We start from the raw sequence: 21,617 nt of genomic DNA, 5'->3' as shown, positions 1-21,617 counted from the left end.
TGTTATATTCAAATGAGACCAGGGACTTTAGGCAAAGACACTGAGAAATAGGATTTCTTAATATTTATAGAGACTAGTAGGGTACATTTTGTATACTCCCACAATAGATACTGGATCCCCACAGGTTGGACCCACTGAATACATCTGTCCCCTTTACAATATGTCTTTTTCTGCCTTTTTCTCTGAAGTTTTCACTAAGCAGGAGGGCATTTCAAAGATGAGGACCTGTAAAGGAGACAGGCAAACTATTGCCATGTAGTCTCAGCTCTGGCCCCTTCCTGATCTCCTTCCAAACTTGGCAGCCCAGGTGCTCTCCCTGAAATGTCCTGCTGTCCACATAGTAATGGAGGCCTGGAAACTTATATTGTTCCACTGAGCTTTGCCAGAGAGCTATACTTAGCAATATGACTAGAGGACAAGGGTGGGTTTTCTGGGTATAGCTAGTAATAAGGAGAGGATTTTCAAAGTTCAACAAACTTTATTAAGAACATAATACTGCAAGGCTAGGTACTAGGTGCTAGGGATACAAGGACAGTCAGTCAACAAACATTAATTAAGCACCTACTATGTGCCACTCACTGTGTTAAGCTCTGAGAAGACGAAGGCAAAAGACATTTTCTGCCCCCAAGAAGCTCACAAACTAATGGGGGAGATAACAAACTGATATATACAATCTATGGACAGGATAAATAGGAAATAATTTCGAGAGCAAAGTCACTAAAATTAAGAGGGTTGGGAAAGACTTTTAGAAGATAAGATTTTAGTTAGGACTTTGACGAAGCCAGGAGGCAGAGATGAGAAAGAAGAGCATTCCAGGCAGAAGGGGACAGCCAAAGAAAATACCTGGAGCTGAAAGATGGAGGAAGAGTGAGTCAAGATTGGAAAGATAGGAAAGGGCTTTGAACACCAAGCAGAAGATTTTATATTTGATCCTGGAGGTAATAGGGAGCCAATGGAGTTTATTGAGTAGGAGTTGGGGTGAGAGGGAACATAGTTGTGGACCTGTGTGTTAGAAAAATCACTTATGGAAGATGGATTAGAGAAGGGAGAGACTTGAGGCAAGCAGACCCACCCAGCAACCTATTGTAATAATCCAGGTGTGAGGTGATGAAGGCCTGGCACCAGAGTGGAGGCAGTGTCAGAGGAGAGAAGGAGGCATATTTAACAGGCATTGTAGAGGTGAAATCAATAGCCTGGGATATGGGGGTAAAAGATAGTGAGGGATCCAGGATGACTCCTAGGTTGTGAGCCTGAGGGATAGGAGGATGCTGTTGCCCCCTACAGTAATAGGAAAGGTGAGAGGGAGAGGATTTGTTTGGGCATGGGGGTGGGGTGAACAATGAGTTCAGTTTGGGATATGTTGAGTTTAAGAAATCTCCAGGACATCCAGTTTGAGATGTCTCATAGTTGAAGATGCAAGATTGCAGGTTGGCAGAAAGGTTAGCACTAATAAGCAGATTTGAGAATCGTCAACATTGAGATAATAATTGAATCATGGGAGCTGATGAGCTCACTAAATGAAATAATATAGAGGGAGAAAAGAAGAGGACCTAGAACAGAACCTGTGCGACACCCATGTTTAGCAGGTATGACCTGTATAAGGAACCCTCAAGGGAGGATGATAGGGAGCATTCAGATAGGCAGGAGAGAATCTTATCCCAAAAACTTAGAGAGAAAAGAGAGTCAAGGAGAAGAGGGCAATCAGCAGTGCCAGATGCTGCAGAGAGGTCAAGACAGATGAGGACTGAGAAAAGGCCATTGGAGTTGGCAACTTAGAGGTCATTGGCAACTTTACAGAGAACAGTTTTGGCTGAATCATGAAGCCATAAGCCAGACTGAAGACAATTAAGAGAATGAGAAGAAAGGAAATGGAAGCACCAATTAAATGAGATCAAATTTGTGAGGCACTTAGCACAGTGCCTGGCACGTGGCAGGTGCTGTATAAATGCTTATTGTTCAGTTGTGTCTGATTCTTTGTGATTCCACGGACCATAGCACACCAATACTGTCCATGGAGTGGTTTGCCACTTCCTTCTCCAGTGGATTAAGGCAAACAGAGGTTAAGTGACTTACCCTGGGTCACACGGCTTCTAAGTATCTGAGGGCAGATTTGAACTTGGGTCTTCCGGACTCCAGGCCCAGCACTGTATCCACTGAGCCACCCACCTGCCTCCTATAAATACTAGTCATTATTGTTGTTGTTACTTACTGTGGATGGTCTTCTCAAGCGGTTTAGCCATAAAAAAGAAGAGATATGGGGTAATAGTGGGGATGGAAGGATCAGGTGAGGGTTTTTTGAGAATAGGGGAGACATGAGCATGTTTGTAGGCTATAGAGAAGCAGCTAGTAGACAGGGAGAAATTGAAAATAAGTCAGAGAGTGGATGTGATAAAAGTGTCAGTCAGTTGGAGGAGATGGGCTAGAATGGAATCTATCTACTTGTGCATGTAGAGGGATTTTCCTTGGCGAGGAAAAGGGCTACTTCTTTATATGCGGCAGGAGATAGTGGCAAAAAGCAAATGATTGGTTTGAGATGAGGAGGGGAGAAAATGGACCTATTGGTAAATTACCTCAATTTTTTTCTGTAAAATATGAGATAAGGTTCTCAGCTGAGAGGGTGAGGGGAGGGAGAGCCATGTGAAGTTTGAGGGATGAAGAGGTTTGGAAAAGCCAAGGTGGTGAATGATACCGTTAATAGTGAATTAATTAGAGAGATGCAGAAGGATTGCCTAGCAGCAGTGAGGGTCCAGCTGAGGTTATGTAACATAAATTTGTAGTAGACCCAGTCAGAATGGTTGTGTGATTTTCTCTATCTTCATTCAACAACACATGTATAGGATGGAAGGCAGTGGATGATAGGAGTGATCCAAGGCTTAGACTTGACAGAGTACAATCATGATATGATAAAGGGGCAAAAGACTTGAGGACAGATAATGTACTGGTTCACCAAGGGGTCAGGTTGGTTAAAGAAGGAGAGTGTGGCTATTGCCCGGGTAATGGCCTGGGAAAGAACTGAGGGGTTAAGGGGTCAGAAGTCATGATATAGATGAAGAGCTAGGTTTGTTATTGGAAGGCAGAGGGAGAGGAGAAAGCCGATAGTTTGTGATCAGATAAAGTAATTTTTTTTTTTTAGGCAATTGGGGTTAAGTGACTTGCCCAGGGTCACATAGCTGGTAAGTGTCAAGTGTTTGATCTGAGGCCACATTTGAACTCAGGTCCTTCTGACTTCAGGGCTGGTGCTCTATCCACTGCGCCACCTAGCTGCCCCGCCCCCCCCATAAGGTAATTTTTGAGCTCATGAACATAGAGGTAGTGTGTTTTTGGGTGATGGCAAGATCAAAGGTATGACCATTTTTTCGAGTGGCTGAGGCAGGGTGGAGGAGTAGGTCATGAGAAATAAGTACATTAAGGATTTAGGAGGTTAGAATGTTTGAGGGATTATCAATATATATGATGAAGTCTCCTAATATAAGGGCAGGAGATGGAGAGGAGAGAAAGATTGTGAGTCAGGTATTGCATTCATTGAGGAAGGAAAGAAAGTGCCCTGGAGGTCGCTAGACAACAGTACAAGGATTTTGATTGGGTGGTAGATGTGTTGGCATGAATCTCAAAGGAGGAGAGGTTACTGAGTAATAGGGGAGAACCTGGAAGTGGCAGTGAGGATCAAGGAGCATTCCAATTCTCCCATCTTGACCAATAAGCTGATAGTACAGCCAGGGCTAGAAGGGATGACCATGGAAGCTATGTCATCAGAAAGGAGCCAGGTCTGTGAGAGACAAAAGATGGAAGGAGTGGAAAAGAAAAGATTTAAGATGAAAGCAAGTTTATTTCTTATGGAGCAGGCATTCCAGAGGGCACAGTGGAAGGAGTAGGTAGTGCTTGGTTTGGACTAGGGAGAGGTGGAGTTGAAGGGAATAGGAATGAGGAATAGAGTGGTGGAAGATAGGAAATGGGGTTTGGATGGTGCCCTACAGGGGTTCAGAATTAATGGAATGTGGAGAGTGTGACCGGGTGAGAGTTTGTTAATCATTAAGTGAAAAATTTAGCGGGATTTTCAAAGTGGGTAGTATTATGGCCTAAGAGTGAAGTCCTTTCAGAGCCTTGGGCAGTTCAAGCAAAGGAGCAAGAAACTGGAGCAGAAGGAATGGTGATACTATCCTTCTCCAAGGAAGGAGACCAGGATGGAAAGTTGGTGGAACCTTCACCTACTCCTCAGCCACAGCAGATTGGTATGGAGACAGGTAGGAGATGCATGGAGTATGATGGTGAGGTGCCCACATCTCCACTTCCTGTGCCCAAGGGAGGTTGGAATCAGGCAGGAGACCTGTGTGCAGGATGGAAGTCACCCTCAAGGAGCTTACCTTCTGGTGATCTGCATGTGGGCTGGGTGTTTGTGTATGCGAGAGAGAGAAAAAAAAGAGACAGAGAGACAATGAGAGTAAGAGAGAATGAGTGGGAGGAGGGAGAAAGGGAGAGACAAAGACAGAGGGAGAGGACAGGCGAGAAAGTTAAATAGCATGTACGTAGATTTATGTATTAGATACATAGGTAATTTAGGGAAGGAGGGAGCATTCACAACCCAAATGATCAGACAGAAGAGATTGGCAATGGGAACTGAGCCTTGTGAAGGAAGATAAGAATTCTAAAAGGTAGAGATGAGAAGGCAGTACATTCCAGACATGGGGAGTGGGGGGGGGGCCTACGGGTGGGATAACATGTATTTATGCATAGAGGTGAGAGACCAAATGTCGAATTTAGGAAGCAACTAGCTTAACCGTGCAGAAAACCCAGAGTGTAATCACAAGCTGTTAACAAGGTGTGAAACTAACTGTATTAATTGTAAAAGTGTTGGGGGAACTAGATGGCACAGTGGATAGAGCACCCACCCTGAAGTCAGAGTGACCTGAATTCAAATCCAGCCCCAGACCCTTGACACTTACTAGCTATGTGACCTTGGGCAAGTCACTTAACCCCAATTGTCTCACCCCCCCCCCCAAAAAAATTGTAAAAGTGTCTCTAAGCCCTAATGCTTTTTTGAGCTGTGTGCACCTTTCTCTGAGTACATCAGAAGGAATGATCACATTAGCTGACAAAAGATGGTAACCCCCAGATAGCCTTTAAAAGATATTTTGTAAGTTTAAGGGACCTTTGTGGAGGAGAATCCTGCAAAAGGGTGGGGGGATTGGAGAAGAAAGGGATTTCTTTAACCCTTTAGCGGCAGAGAATGAGCTCAAAAGAAATAGGCCTGACAGTCAACGAACACTTATTAAGCCCATACTATGTTCCAGGTACTGTGCTAAATTAGGGATATGGAGAAAAGCAAGAGAGACCCAGCTTTCAAGAAGCTCACAGTCTAAAGTCTGTACAAATAAGCTAGATAGAAGATAAATTAGAAATAATCAACAGAGGGAGGACACTAGAAATAAAGGCGATCACAAGAGGAGAAGGTAAGATTTTAGCTGGGAAGCCAGGAGGCAGAGGTGAAGAGGGAGAAAATTCTAGCCCAGAGAATGCCCAGAGTCAAGAGATGGAGCATCTTATGTGAGTCAACAGTTGAGCCACACAAAGGGCTACATGAGAAGAGAGAGAATTTTCAGGGCCTCTAGTACCAGAGTTGTGAATTGCCTTGGCATATATGGTCCTTACACGTCTCCTTCACTGCCATTATACTCCAAGAATGTACCTACTGTTCCCATGAATGTAATGTGTATTTGTGTGCCCCAAGATGCTGGGAAGAATTTTTTGTAGCAATTGTTCCTACTATGCAACCTTACTAAATGCCTTTGCTAAGAGTTAATTGAGTCTACTGGCTGATCGTTGTGGGGAACATGCTGGTGGGGGTTTGTGAGCTGTAGTTTTAGAAGGACAGCCTTATCCCTAGAATCCAATGTAATGATCTCTCTTCTAATTCACAAATTCAAGTGTAAGCTGGGGAAATCCCCCAGAGGTGGTACTATAACTATAACAAAGAACCACCTAGAAAATCATGGAAACTATGGTATTTCCAGGATCCACTGAGGTTCTTGGACATAGGGGACTTGGCTGGTGTTTAGCTTTCAGAGAAGAAGTTTCCACTCGACAGGTGAAGAGTAGCAAAGAGAATCTTGAAAGCCAATGGTGCTCCCCTTTCCCTCCCTGGTTCCCATCAAAGAAACCTTGGGTTTGTGGTGTGTGTGTGTATACAGTAATCGTCTTCTACATGTCCCAAGACAGGTTCTCATCCCGTCCCATCCCCAAGATTAATTATCCACTGGAGCAAGATGTTCTTCCTGCCATTGAAAAGCTTTCTTCTTTTCCATAGCCCAAGGTTCTCCCTGTGTCCAGGTGGTCCTAGTATCATCCAGACCAAACTGAGTTCTAACTGAAACATCTTTTTCTTTCCTTCCAGATTCCAAAAAAGTCCCAGTCCTTACTCCACCTTCAGGTCAGACTGAATAGTGCAGGGTGTTCTGGTAATGTCCTCTTGGAGTCATTTGAGCCATGAAAAGAATTTCCCTTGGAGGGTGAAAGGGAAGCACAGAGTGAGGGTCTGGACAGGAGAGAGAAGTTAAAGCGGACAGAATACAAATGGTCCGGAGGAAAAGAAAGGAGCAATGAGTATGTGAATATATTTCACCAAAAGGTTTGGGACACTGTCCCCTATAATAAGAAGAGGACTGAGTAAGAAAAGCTGGTAGCTAGGGAACCTAGAGGAGGAAGACCAGAGAAGAGGGAGACATGGTAGGAGTCCCGGAGCTAAGAATGATCCAGGGACCTGGTAAGGAGGCCCAATTGCTGTTGATAGCTTCAGACTGGCTTACTCTAAGTGGAAAATCTCATTCATTCATTACATATCAATTCTCACCCTGGCTTTGAAGATTGGCAAACTTCCACCATCTCGCCTTACCCCCCTGTCAACCTACCATCTACTCCCCTGACCTCCCTGCCAACCTGGAGTTAAATATAAAAAGCATTTTCCATGGGAAAATATTTGGCTTTATTTTAGGCCTGTGAAATTCTCCTCCTCCATGCCTAACAGGTGCAATGGCTTCATTTAGATTTTGGAACACCAAAATAGATCACAATTTACAATATAGCTTCCTTTAGGCATCTGGCCTCTATTTGTAATCCTCCTTTAAGCCACCCCTCAGAATATAAATATTGCTTGGGCTTTGCCTTTTTGCTGGGGAAGGGGAGATAGCATCATCAGCAGGGTTGCAGGAAAGGGCCTCTTCTCACCCTCAGGAAGTCTGATCTGTTCCACTAACAAAGCTAAGCTCTAGGGTAAATGGCTTTGGTGAGCAGTTCAAGGAGGGGGATTACTCTGTTTTCACAGAGATGAGCCCCACAAAGGCATCATGGCCCACATTATCCTCCTCTTACCCTGACCTGTAATACTAGAGGTGTACTCTGGACTGAAGGTGGTAGAGGGGAGGAGCAGAGGAATCCATGTTCAGATAAAAGATGTGAGGGACATGACATATTAAAGGAGAATGCTTCAGGAAGCCTCCCAAGGCCCTTCTGGTAAATTCTAAAAATTACATTTGCTTGTTCCAGATGGGCTTGTATCCTGATTTCCTTGTGACCCCCTGTAGGTGAGGGAAGTGGCATATGTATACAGAGGGAACCGATACGGAAGGGGGACAGACTTCTGACTCTGTAGGGATGTGACTGTCTTCTACTGATGCTTTGGTGTGGTTCTGGCCTCTTCTGCACAGCATCTCCACCTGAAGTCTCTGTCAGGTGCTGCCAGGCATAATCCCACCTGCATTTCAATTCAATTCAATAACATTTATTAAGTTCCTACTATGTGCCATGGGTTGTGCTAACTGCTGGAAATACAAAAAGAGGCAAAAGACAGTCCCCTGCCCTCAGAAAGCCTACAATCTAACACTAAAACAAATATACACAAAGCGAGCTCTATACAGGAAAAATAGGAAATAATTAACAGAGGGAAAGCACTGGAATTAAGAGGAGTTGGGGAAGGTGTCCTTTAGAAGATGGGATTTTAGTTGGGACTTAAAGGAAGCCGGGGGGGGCATGTCTATGGAGCAACTTGTTGCTTCCAGCTTCTGACTTCAGCTAATGTCCTTGTCTATAATTCTATCTCTCACTGTGGACCATGGTGAGCAATCCATACAATCTCTTGATTTTAATCTCTGAAGGCTAAACTCCAGCCGATCATTATGTAAGTAAAGGCTATTTATCTATTTAATAGTTACCAAACAACTCTGGGGTTTGGGGGTTTCCAAGTAATTTTTTCAACTCCTAAGACTTTTCAGTCTCTGATGAAGAAGAAATTTTAGGGAAAGACACCAAGGCAAGCTAAATCCAGGAGGGAAGGTCATTATCTCTCTTACCAGCCTAGCAAAAGCCTGAGGAGGCCCTGAACTCACCTATACACCAGTATGGAGGATCCAGAATCCCACCACTATCTTCCACTAGAATATGAACTTCTAGAGGACAAGAACTGATTCTCTTTTGTCTTTGTATTGTCAGTGTTTGACACTACACACGAAACAAGATATAAGTTTTTGTTGTTGTTTGGTTATTTAGTCGTGTTCAACTCTTTGCGGCTCTATTTGGTTTTTGGTTTTTTTTTTTGGCAGAGATATTGGAATGGTTTGCCATTTCCTTCTCTAGCTCATTTTACAGATGAGGAAACTGAAGCAAATAGGGTTAAGTGACTTACGCAGGGTCACACAACTAGTGTCTGAGGTAAGATTTGAACTCGGGAAACTGCAGGCCCAGGGCTCTGTGCACTATGGTGCCACCTAGCTGCCCGCATATAGGCTTAATAATTGTTTATTGATTGAAAGGAGGGGCATGAATGGTAGGGATTAGCTGAGAATACAGCATTGAAAGTCCTGTCTTTGAGCTCAGGTTTGATGTAGAGGTCAGGCAGTTTATGGTTGAAACTGGAACAATCTCAGGACATTCATCCTGGAGATCCCAGCTCAGGTTCTACCAGAGTTGACCCAAATCCCTTAGTTAACTGGCACCAAACCAAGCACCCATGGTCTTCTGTCCCTGGTGATGAGCTCAAGCTGGGTGGCGCCATCAGACCAGAGTGGAACAACTTGGCTCACATATCTTCTTTGGGACCTAGACTATAACCAGCTAAACTGATGGGTCAGGAAGAAGGCATCTTGTGCCGAAGCATGAGTAAATTCTGAATTCTGGGAGCAAGCTGGGAGTTATTTATTTTGCATATATTTCTAAAATATGTAAATGTATTGTCTCTCTCCACCCACCTTTCTATCCCAAATATAAGTAGTAAGTGGTAGAGACCGTTTAAGTTTTGCCTTTGTATCTATTCCCAACACTTAACTCGGTGATTGGTATAGAATAGGCATTTTAATAAGTGCTTGTGATTGCTTGATTGGGTTCTGGGTAGTGTAGGAGGGCAGTAATGAGAGCTTTTACCATTTGCCGGATGACCTCATTCCAGACCTAGGACAGTGGTGACCAACATGTGTTCCCAGGCCTGGGCCAGAAGCAGAACTGCTGGGAACAGGCCAATCCCACTGCTGAGGGACAGGTGTCCTCTCCAGAAAATCTCCCCACCAGGCATCTTGGTGGAGGCGTCAAGAACTCAATCAGTCTCAGACAAGGCCCCTCCCTGGCTCATTCCTAGAGGCCATCCCTTCAGGGCAGAGCTGAGGAGGACTCCAAGATCCACTGGCAGGAGGTGGGGACAAGCCAATGAGTGGCTGCCCAGGCAGGCCTGAGAATGGGAATAAGGCAAATCCAGGGGAAGGGATGGGAGGGGCATCAGACATGAAACCACCAAAGCTGGGGGTGAGGACAGTAAAGCTGAGTGGCCGGAGCCTTGCTTGGTAGCATCACCAAGTTAGGGAGCTTCTAAGGGTGAGTATCCTAGCCAACAGACAGGAAAGAGCAAAGGTTAGTGTTAGCAGAGCCATACCTATTCAGGGCAAGACATTAAAGGAACATGGCGCCTGCATCTGGCGTTTTTGTAAGAGAGAAGCCAACAGAATTCAGAAGGGGAAGTTTTGTTTAAGTCCATCTCCTCAGCAAAATGTCATGTAGTAGTCATCAAAAGCTGTGAGCCAAGCCAGGGTTTTCTGTGTAATTATTCCCAAGTTAGAATATTGCATTGTATTCTGTGTGTGCCTGGCACATAGTAGGTACATAATGCTTGTTGAATATTTGGAAGAAAATGATACCCCACTCTTCAGGTGCCCTACCAACACTATAGTTTCTCGTAAGGGTTCCAATAAATCCTCCCCTTCTTCAAATTTTCTTACATTTTTTCAACACTGTTTCTCATTATCCTTTCTTCATGGCATTTACTTCCTCCATACAACATCTTCATTCCTCACACCCCACCTCTTCTTTTCCCACAAAGTATCTCATCTCTCTCTGTCTCTCTCTCTCCCCCCCTACTCTATCTTCCATATTTCTTCTATTCAGATAGAGGGCCAGATTATACTAGACTACTGTTGAAGGCTGTCTTTGAGCTCAAACTTCTTTTTTTAAAATAGTATTTTATTTTTTTCAATTACATATAAAGACAAATTTTAACATTTAAAAAAAAATTTTGAGTTCCAAATTTTTCCCTCCCCCCCCACTCTTCTTCTCCCTCAGATGGTAAGCAATTTGATATAGGTTATATATGCTGAGCTTAAACTTCTTAATTAACCCATTGCTTCCTTTGAAATTCAACTTAAATGCGCATCTTCTGTAGAAGGCCTAACTTTGTGCTCTTAACTGCTAGAACCTTTCCCTCCAAGGTTACCTTCTATCTACTCTGAATGTATCTTGTATATCTCTATTTATAGAGGCATGTATGTCTCTATTTATTTATGTCTCCCTCATTAGATTGTAAGGTCAGGGTCTCTTTTTTTTTTAAGTTTTCAACATTTATTTTTTATAAGATTTTGAGTTTCAAATTTTTTCTCCCTCCCTCCCTCACATCCCTCTCCCCAAGATGGCAAGCAATCCGATATGGGTTATACATGTGCAATCATGTAAACAGATTTCCACATTAGTCATGTTGTGAAAGAAGAAACAGAACAAAAGGGAAAAGCCACCAAAAAAAAAAAAAAACTTGAAAATTGTATGCTTAGATCTTCATTTAGACTCCATAGTTCTTTCTCTGGGTATGGATAGCATTTTCCGTCGTGAGTTTTTTGGAATTGTCTTAGATCATTGTATTGCTGAGAAGAGCTAAGTCTATCAAAGTTAACATCAAACAATGTGGCTGTTACTGTGTACAGTGTTCTCCTGGTTCTGCTCACTTCACTCAGCATCAGTTCATGTAACTTTTCCCAGGTTTTTCTGAAATCATCCTGCTCATCATTTCTTATAGCACAATAGTATTCCATCACATTCATATACCACAACTTGTTCAGCCATTCTCCAATTGATGTGTATTCCCTCAATTTCCAATTCTTTCCCACCACAGAAAGAGATGCTATAAATATTTTTGTACATGTGGGTCTTTTTCCCATTTTTATGATCTCTTTGGGACACAGACCTAGTAGTGGGTCAAAAGGTATGCTTAATTTTATAGCCCTTCGGGCATAGTTCCAAAGTGGGCAGTGTCCCTTTTTACCCACCTCTGAAATATCCCCAGCACTTCTCCATCATGCCTGGCACCTTGATACAAGTGCTTGACACATGTTTGTTTGGATGACTTTAGAGCCAGGGAACCACCCAGAAAATCTAAGTTCAAAGAACAGGACAGACAGCAGCTTTGGGACTCCTCCTTTAATATTCCACAGGTGTATTTCCCTACAGAAGGCAATAGCCCCAACAACAGCTTAGGCTGGCTCTGTAAAGGTGCCAGTCAGGCAGGGGGAGCCTCCCCCACCACTTACCTCCACCAACCATTACTGTCATTGTCTGGTGTAGACACATTTTTTCCCCCATTTTTATGAGAGAGAAAACATGGCAAAGGCATATGTAACAGCTTGCCCTGAGCCCCACATTGTCTGAAACAAGCCCAGAGCTCAGGTTCACTGATGCTTAAATCAGTTTCCTAGACACTAGAGCATGCCACTAGCCCTGGGTAAAACTTCGGTCTGGTATGCAAAACTGGATGTGCCTAAGTCAGAGCGCTGGCCAGTCACTGATTGGAAAGGGTGCCAATTCCATCAGGGTAGAGAAGTATATCCTAGCGATCTTTGGCTCATCAGCTGGGATTTCTTCCCTTCTCCCTAAATCCTACCAGGCCCCAATTCTTGAAGAATAAAATGGAAGGCGTTAATCTGTAAACCGAGGAAATGGCTTCTTCTCACCTTTCACACTCTTCCCCGAGCCAGGAGCAAAGCCTCAAAATGGGACAAAATGAAGGCACAGATGAGAGACCCAAAGCAACTGGAGAGCCACACTGATCCAAGCACATTGCTTGGATGGATTAGCTCCAAATGGAAAAGGAAAGAGGGGCGACCCAGGTTCTTGCCATAACCCAAGATGCAGTTCTCCTGGTGGTGCAGATGTTCCTCACCTGATTCCAGAGAGACTTCCAAGAGTGACCTCCAGCTCTGGGTATTCCAATTCAGGTCCCCTCCTCCCCTAACTTCCCTGGCCACTTTTGGCCATCAGGAGGCTGGGCAGCTGCCTGCTTCCTTGTGTCGGGTTAACAAGGACATGCGGGAGAAGGTTTTGGTGCAACTCTTACACTGGTATTTCTTGATGTCAGAGTGGGTCTGCAGGTGAGCTCGCAGGTTAGAGCGGTCAGCAAAGGCCCGGCTACAGTGAGAACAGGCATATGGCTTCTCACCTGGGGAGAGGGAAATATGAAACCCAAATGACTGGTCTGTCCAGAATAATAATTTCTAGCTTCCCTTCCCAGAGCAGTCCAGAACAAGATTAAGTTCTTGTATAAGACAGCTGAAAATAGGTCCAATTTAAATCTGCCCTATATTATGGGAACAAGTTTAAATGAGCCACCTTGAACAGAATACATTTTTTTTTAATATTCAGAGTGCTTCATACCTATTATGAATGGGAATTCATTCTCAAGATCACATTCCCTGCCCTATAAGGTAGATAATAAGGAAAAGGAATTATTACTGCCCTCTTTCTCCCACTGGAAGGAATATTGGGGCAGAGTAGTTAACAGAAATTTCCCAATGTCACAAAGCTATTTGGTGGTAGATTCAGAATGTCTCCAACTATGAGACTATTTCCTTAGGAAAATTTATAATGGGGGAAAATCCTCCAGAATAATAATAGCTTGCATTTATATAGTGCGTACTATGTGCCAGATACTTACAAATATTATCTCGTTTGATCCTTACAACAACCCTGGGAGGTAGGTGCTATTATTATCCCCATTTTACAGTTAAGGAAACTGAGGCAAATAGAAGTTAAGTGACTTGCCCAAGGTAACACAACTAATAACTATCTGAGGCTGGATTTGAATTTAGATCTTCTTGACTCTAGGCCCAGCACTTTTTTCACTGTGCCACCTAGCTACTTTTATGTCTAGAAGTACAAAAAGCTATATACCAAATGCAAATTCTGGACCCTGAGGAAAAATCAAGAAAGAAAATCTCTAGGTCAAGTGCCTGGATCCAAGAGTCATTAGCAACCCCAGAGCGTGATTCTACCTTGGATCTCAGGATCTGAAGGACAACCATTTGGCCAATTCCTTACCCCATTAAGCTGACTCTGGCAGATGAATATGTAAGACTAGCTGCGTTCCACCACCAAATATTAGTATTTTTCCTATGGCTGGGCACCCTCATGACAAATGGCCACTAGAGACAGCCTTCTATAGAACCACCTTGCATTCCGATCGCTCTGGCCCAAGAGCTCTCAACCCCCTGACATTCTGGAGTCCGTGTGTTTAGTGAGTCAAGGGCCCTTTTGAAGAGGGAAAGTAGCAATGAGGAGAGCCTGTCCCTAAGTGCAGAGAGCAAGAAGAAACAATTCCCCAGTGACCAGAAAATGACTCTTGCAAGAGTCTGCTTTCCAATCTCTGCCTCTGGGGTAACTCATATGAGATTCTAAGCAAGCTCGGATACAGACACAAGTGAAAGGTTTGCGAGGATTGTGTTACCCCATGTGTTATCTTTCTTCTGCTCTGAATACCACTATGAATGCAGGCAAACCACTGACTGTAAAGGGTGGGTGAGTAGAAGAACTCTCTCTCTCTAGGATGATTGTCTCTATCTCTTTCCTCATTTCTCCCTGCCTCAGTTTCTCTCTTTGTTTCTTGGTGTCTATGGACTCTGTCTTCTCTCTCTCTCTTAAAGCCTTGTGCTTCTTTTTCTGTTTGATCAACCTTTCGTGGGTATGTTTACCATAGCTTCTCCCAGTTTCCCAGTGAAATCCCCAGCCATAATTTCACACATTCCTCACCTCTGTACAATTCTTCTGTTCTCCCAAACTCTGCTACCCCCAAACTCTGAATTACAGTAGGGTATGAGAAAACAGATTCAGTTTGCAAAGATTCAGTCTGCAAGACAAATTGCAAAGTTTTTTGTTTCTGCATGAGGAAAAGGAAATGTCTGTGTGTGTGTGTGTGTGTGTGTGTGTGTGTGTGTGTGTGTGTGTGTGTGTTTTGAGGGGGTCATATTTGATTACTCCTATCTCGTTAGATGACCAGCAATTCTCTTCCTTCAGGTTAGTTTCTCCTCTGACCCTGGAGGCTTGCTTAGGTCACCCCTCCCCCAGTCTCACCTGTGTGAGTCCTGATGTGACCTTGAAGGAGCCAGGGCCTAGAGAAGGCCTTGCCACAGATCTTGCAGATACAAGGCAGGGTATGTGTGCGGATGTGCATTTTGAGGGCCCCCAGGCTTGCGTATTCCTTGTCACAATACTTGCAGCTGAAGAAACGGCAGGCCTGCAGATCACAGTGCAGCTGCCGGTGTTTGGAGAGCCCAGAGAATGTGTGGTAGGTCTTATGGCAGTCAAAGCATTCAAAGCAGCCCACAGAGCCCAGTGGAGGGCTCCCACCTTGTGGGCCTCCACCCCCAAGAAGTTTATCTGGAGCCTTGTCTACCTCTGGCCCAGGATCGAGAGGCCACTGCTTAGGCGTGTTCAGCAATGGGGAAAGGTTGAGATGGTTCAGGCTATCCTTGAGGGGGGTGCCAGGAGCTCGGCCATCTAGGGAGTCCACCACACTGATTTCCAGAGGCCCGGGACTGGGCATTCCCCGAGCCTCCCCCTTTAAGGGGAGAGGCAGCGAGATACATGCAATGACAGACTTGTGGTCCCACAGGCTGGGAGCATCATTGGACGCTGAAGGGGCTGCTTTGTCCTGGAGGAGCAGTGGGAAGACCAGTCCCTCACAGGTGTAGCAGGACCCATTTATCTCTGTAAGGATAAAGAGAGAGAGAACAGAAAGATGTGAGAGATGCTGAAGAGTTCTTATTTGTTTATTTGTTTATTTTGTTTATTCCACCCCACAAACCAAGCACAGCTTCCTTAAATCACTAGCAACCCCATGGCAAGGGAAGATATAGAAGGAGCCCATCTTCGGGACGTCTCCCTAGACCAGAATGAGGGGGACCTTCACCCCACCGTCTGTCCCAGGGCAGACAGAGCTCCTGTCCCATCTACCCGATCACCAGCTTCTAAACCATTTCAGGATCTAAAAATATCAGTGTTTTGTCAGCTTTCTTTCTCTGTTTCTGAGCAGCCCTGGCAGCCGGAGCAGTAGGCAGCATGGAAAATATAAACATACAAATATCATTTATCCCCAGGTGGATTAGTCAACATGGTGGATTCCTTCAGCCATACTTACTACCGAATGGCCACAAGCTCAGCTGATGTAACAAGCCAGAACAGCTAGATGATCTGTAGTTTTCAATCCTCCTGGCTACATCTAGAGTCGATGTTACTAAACAACATCTAAAACACATCAATGATAGCGAGATTCCGTTGTTGTTTGGTCGTGTCCCACTCTCCGTGACCCCATTTGGGGCTTCCTTGGTAGAGATAATGAAGTGGTTTGCATGTCCTTCTCCAGCTCATTTTACAGATGAGGAAATTGAGGCCAATTGGGTGAAGTGACTTGCTCAGGGTCACACAGCTAGTAAGTGTCTGAGGTCAGATTTGAACTCACCAAGATAAGTCTTCCTGACTCCAGGTCCAGCATTCTATCGACTGTGTTACCTAGCTGTCTCAAGACAATGACTAAAAATCTACAATTAAGCTGGGGAGAAACCACTCATGAAAACTAGCATTTGCAAGCCAAATGCCATGATTCAGGTCTCACAATCTCCCCAGCAGGTAGAGGGGTCTGAGGCTTAAGCAGCTAGGCTTCAATGCCCTCAGTGTAAACAGATTAGTCCCATGGGTTGTGGTTAAATTCTGGAGTTTTTTCCAAACCAAAATTTCAGAATGAGCTCCCTTACTCTTGGTTCATAAAAGAGTTTTAACAAATGTGCCATAACATCCCACATACATGTGTATCCACACATAATATAGAACCAGTATTTATATCCCTGGAGAGAGACAAAAAGGGGACCCCTGAGAGGACCCCTCTCTTTCTCTCTGATCATTTCTCATACTCCTTGCCCCTCAAATAGAGTAACTGATCTTCAGTTAGAGATTTTTAGTAGCTTAGAAAGAATACTGGCTTTTCAGGAAAAAGCAATGAGCCAAGGTTATTTATAACTGTACCCCTCAAACAAGTATACCACAAGTCAAATCAAAGCGCATTTATTAAACACTTGCTGTGTACCAGGCATTTATTGTGGTAAATGCTGGGGATACAAAGAAAGGCAAAAAACAAAAAAAAAAAGACAAAGGTGTTCCCTCTCGGAGCTCACAGTCTAATGGATTATGGAAGGTGGATCATGGAACTGTGAGACCCTAAATGATATAATACCTGCTTCAGTTAAACCCTGACCAAATAGCCCCCGCACACTACAGAAGGCTTAAAGATCTGTTTATTTTTCGGGAAAGAGCAAGGGAACTTCCATTTGGAACTCAGAATTTAACGTTACTGCTTCATTTTATGTATTTATTTCTCCCATTTAACTAACTACAGGGTACTCTTTGAGAGGACCCAGACTCTTGGCTTCTGGGCATTGGGGGGTGGGGAGGGTATTGAGAGTGAATCATCCCAGAGATAACTCTAGCCCGGCACTCTGAACAAACAGCTTTGCAATGATAGTGATCTGCCCTCCCCTCCCTCCTTCCAGGGGTCACTTTTTAGGAGACCTAGTCACACCTGTTGGCCAGCTCTAGCCCTGACCCATCAAATCCAACACATACAATGCAGGGGCAAACTAATTATGAAACCGAGCAAGGCTGAAATCCACCCATTCTTTTCTACCTCTCCTCCCCACCCCTTTCTCCATCTCTTCTTTTGTTCTCTCTCTTCCCCCTATTTACCTTTTCTTTTAGTCAAGCATATATTTCCAGGCTTTTAAAAATGCTAGTAGATTAAAGGCATCCACTTTTTCCCATCCACATATGTTGTTGTGTTGTGGCTGATTTGTTTCAGTCATGTCCAGCTACCCCTTTTGGGGTTTTCTTGGCAAAGATGCTAGACGGGTTTGTTTGCCATTTCCTTCTCCAGCTCATTTTGCAGATAAGAACACTGAGGCAAACAGAGTTCAGCGACTTGCCAACAGTCACACAGTTAAGAAGTGTCTGAGGCCAGATTTGAACTCACAAAGATGAGTCTTCCTGACTCCAGGCCTGGCTGGAGTCTTTTTCCAAACCACTTCTTCATAAAAGAGTTTTAACAAATGTTCCATAACATCCCACATACATATGTGTCCACCCATAATATCCCCCATATCCACTTCAACCCCTAGCTGCACCCCCTCCCCAAAAGTCTTAACAGTGTTAAGCCATTGAAGTTAGAAAGATTTTTGGGATGCACTGTATTGTTCTTGGGTGGGCCCTCTTCTTCCCCCAGTCCAACCCTGGTGTATAATCAGAAAAATGTATGGAAGAATTCATAGAAAGAAAAGAACTAAGAAACACATAAATACGGTCTATGACTACATTGTTTGTATCACAGGCACATAATAAATACCTGTGAGCAATCATTATGAAATCAGTTACTAGTACTTACCTGTTGCAAACCCTATCTATAAAGAGAGTTACAGTAGACAATTTTTCCAGCCATTTCCCTTCCTCATTCAATTTAGTGTTTGATTCTCTCCTACATTTTTGACCTCTCCCACCTTAATTCTTCCATTGCTCAAACGAATAAATTCTGCTTCCATCTTATCCTTTGTCCTTCTTCAGGGAGGGAGTGTGGCAGCAAGGAGAAGAGCTTTCAGTTCCTTTGAGAGGAGAGAGGCCCTAAAGAATTCCATTCCATTATGTCACCGGAATGATCCACTTCAGTTCCGGGAACCATAATCAATCAGATAGAAGAGGCAGTAGGGCTTAGTGGGTAGACTACTAGCCTTAGAGCAAAGGAGGACTGGGTTCAAGAACTGCTTCTGTGTGACCCTGGACTAGTCACTTCTCAGTGCTGTAGGCAACTCTAAGATGACAAACTATAGAAAAGTTGATGAGCATTCATAGGAGTTTTCCCATCTAGATGTTCCCCATATTAATGAAATCACAGCAGTTCCTAAACTTCCTTCTCTGGACACTAAGAAGTTATTTTCCCTGTAACCTTCGAGGCTCAGCAACCTTATTATTCTTGGGTGGCAGCACCAGCAGAGCCTAGCAAAAGCTAGGTACCATGGACAAGCCTAAGGAATAAGCCGGAAAGAGGAAGAAAGGGTAGAAGATAGGGAGAGAGGAATGTAAAAAAAAAAAAATCTATTTGGTGGGAATGCCACCAGATCACCTCAGATGGCACTTAATGACTCCAGAGCTGGAGAGTGCCTGCCTGTGGATATATATATACATATATATATATATAATTGGTTTCCTTCTTTCTTTTGCTGTTCTCTTGTTCTCTGAGGTCAGGGTCTCCAGTAGAATAGTCTTCAATCCTTGTGGGTTCAGGTAATTTGGATGCTCTAATTTCCAAGAAAACCCTCCAAGGAGAGCACCTACTCAAAAGCAATCTCCTGGCTATCCCAGACCTTCTAAAGATACAGGAGTTCCCCCAGCAGAAAGTCTACCCTGGAAAAGTGATATAGGCTAGACCCATGACCAACAACCCCACCCTAGTCTGAGACAGGTGGTTGGAGCTGCCCAGGGCTTCCAGCAGGAAATCTTACCAGTTGGTATTTTAAAAGACTAATATACAGGCAATTAGGGTCAAGCCTCCCCAATACCTCCTCTCCTCTTCAATAGCTAGCCTCTCATATTCCCTTTTCTCGGACTGCTCAGAATTATAACCCAATTTCACTTATTGAAGTGATATCAGGTTGGGGGTGGAGAGACACCCTTTAGGATGGCTCTGGGCACTGACATAATGGAAGTCATTTGGAAATTGAGATCTTTATCCATGTGGTGGTTACTTGAAGGGGGGGTAGGGAGTGGACATGGACATGTGTTAATGAATAATTCACTTTGACGGTGTGGATACCATTGCCAAACAATGGACTTCAGGGGCTTAGAAGGGAGTGTTTGATCAGGTGACTAGTCCCTAGCACAGGAAAAAATAACCCTTCACAAAGACCATTCTAAACCCCCCTTGGTTTCTCCCCCTCCTACTTTGGGGGATACAGAGTAATACCCTCCCCCTCAGATTGTCTGCCAATCCCCAGATACTGGCGGCTGCTCTATCAAGTCAGAGGTCTGTGTTCTGATGCCTCCAAACAAGCTCTTCTCTGAAGGAAAAAGTTTTACGTTGCTGTTTCCCCTATCCTGCAATGGCTCAGCGCTGGGGGTGGTTCCAAAGGCTGTAGGGGAAGGAGAACTGAATTGGGCTTGAATCAAGGCTCTGCTACTTTCTACGTGTGTGACCTTGAGCACATCAATTCCCTTCTCTGGGCCTCAAATTCCTCATTTGTAAAATGAGGAGATTCCTTAACAGTTTCCAGCCAATGAGTTGTAAGAAGGTCTGAGAATCTTTTCATTCAGTAAATTAGAACTCAGCCCCTTAGGAGGTCTCCATGAGGTAAGAAGGTTAGGGAAATGGACTTGAAGAGTTAGAAATAGAAGGATTCAGGGCTGATAGAGATAGATGAGGCCTTGGTCCCTTTTTCTCATACTTTTCCAAGGAGTTTAAATTCAGCTTGTGACTGTTCTCTGGAATGGGCTACTGAGACCTTCTCTTTCCTCTAAGTAAATGTCTGTTCCAGAAAGAAACAGAGAGAGACAGAGAGTCTAAGTGTCTGCTGCTATTAGACACCAGCCAGGAGTGGAATTCGAAATCATTGGAGAGGTGGGGAAAAAGGGAGACCTAACCCTTCAACCTTATTCTCTTCTCCGAGGGAAAGGCAGAGAGAAAGACAGAGGTACAGATTGCTTTTCCCTTCCTGTCCAGAAAAAGATCGGCACCGTCGGAGCTACAGGGAGTAACCACGACTGAGTCTGAAACTCCCGGGGTTCGAGAGTATCCTGGGGGCCAAGGGAGGGGAGTCGCCGCCACCAAGCACCGGCTTTTTTCTTTGCTTCTCCCAGCTGGGGCGGTAGGAGCGTAGGAGGGTCTCTATCAGCCCTTAGCGGAAAGGTCCGGAAGAACACCTAGGTCCAGCCGGTCCCCAAACCCCAAGATCTTTCCCAGGAATTCGGCAACAGATTTGGGGTGTTTAAATCCGCCGGCTGGGGGGCCGAGACAGCTGCGAATCGGCCTGGAGGCAAAGGTAGGGCGCAGCAGGTGGGTTCCCGCATGGTCCCATAGTCTCAGGTCCCCGGCTCCCCTGGCAGCCCCCTTCTCCCTCCTTCCGTTCCCCGTCGATTCCCAAGGAAGCTCCAACACCACCACCCCCAACGCCGCCGCCCCCGCATCCTCCAGCGCGGACTCCTGCCGGGCTTGCACCTGCTAGCACAAGGAGCCCCTGGGCTCTGTGCCGCCAACTCGTTCTCTCGCTGCTCTGACTCTTCTATCAATTAGCCCGCTTTTCAAAATTAGTTTCCCTCCCCAAAAGGAGAGCGGGGGACGATATTCTCCTGTGTCTCCCCCGGAAGGCCGCCACCGGCGCCTCGGAGACCAGTGAGGCGTTCCCCCCCCACCCCCCAGTACCGCCAGCTGCCCACCGGGACATTCCTTTACCTTTCTGAGATTCCAATTGGCCATAATTGGGGATTCGGTTGCTCCAGTGCTTTTTCACCAAGAAGGATCTGGGCATCTTCCCTGGGAGTGAGAAGTGGGTAGCGGACGGGGCGCTGGCCCTAAGAGTCCGGTGGATTCCCCGGGGAGGTCCCAGATGCGGGCGAAGCGGCCGCTGCCCTGGGGAGCCGCCAGTCCTGCCTGCAGCCCGAGAGGGTCACACAGCCCCAAAGGCTCGCATTCCTCCCTGACCTCTAGGGCTGGACAGGGGCTCCGAGTCAGGTGCAGTAAGGGTCAGATCTCATTAACATAGCTCGCCCAACGGACCAACCAGGGCCTGGGACAAGTGCAGGGGGCGGGGTCGAGGGGGCCGCCTCCCTGAGGCTCCTTTGCCAGGGAACAGGTGTCCGACAGACGCCGGGTTCAGGATCTGAAATCCCAGGCTTTTAAGAGAACCACATCCCTGCCTAATGACCCCCGCTCGCAAGATCTCCCTGACTCAGGCCAACCTGACTGTATCACCAGCAATTCCCACAATTCCTGCGGGGGCAGGGGGACAATTAAGGAAACTCAC

At 45.2% G+C, this 21,617-nt stretch overlaps 1 protein-coding gene across 1 annotated transcript; it reads right to left on the bottom strand.

Annotated features, from left to right (window-relative positions):
- Window positions 1–11,494: 11,494 nt before the first annotated feature.
- SNAI3 (snail family transcriptional repressor 3) lies at window positions 11,495–21,122 on the bottom strand. Its single transcript, XM_027847697.1, has 3 exons — window positions 21,047–21,122; window positions 14,638–15,273; window positions 11,495–12,730 (listed from the first exon to the last, which is right to left on the bottom strand). The coding sequence occupies exons 1-3, from the start codon at window positions 21,120–21,122 to the stop codon at window positions 12,549–12,551; spliced, it is 894 nt and encodes a 297-aa protein (XP_027703498.1). The 3' UTR covers window positions 11,495–12,548.
- Between the last annotated feature and the right edge of the window lie 495 nt (window positions 21,123–21,617).

The sequence above is a fragment of the Vombatus ursinus genome, unplaced genomic scaffold (genome assembly GCF_900497805.2).
Source record: "Vombatus ursinus unplaced genomic scaffold, bare-nosed wombat genome assembly UNPS02005286.1, whole genome shotgun sequence".
Lineage (NCBI taxonomy): Eukaryota > Metazoa > Chordata > Mammalia > Diprotodontia > Vombatidae > Vombatus > Vombatus ursinus.
This window is presented reverse-complemented; position numbering and strand designations above follow the sequence as displayed.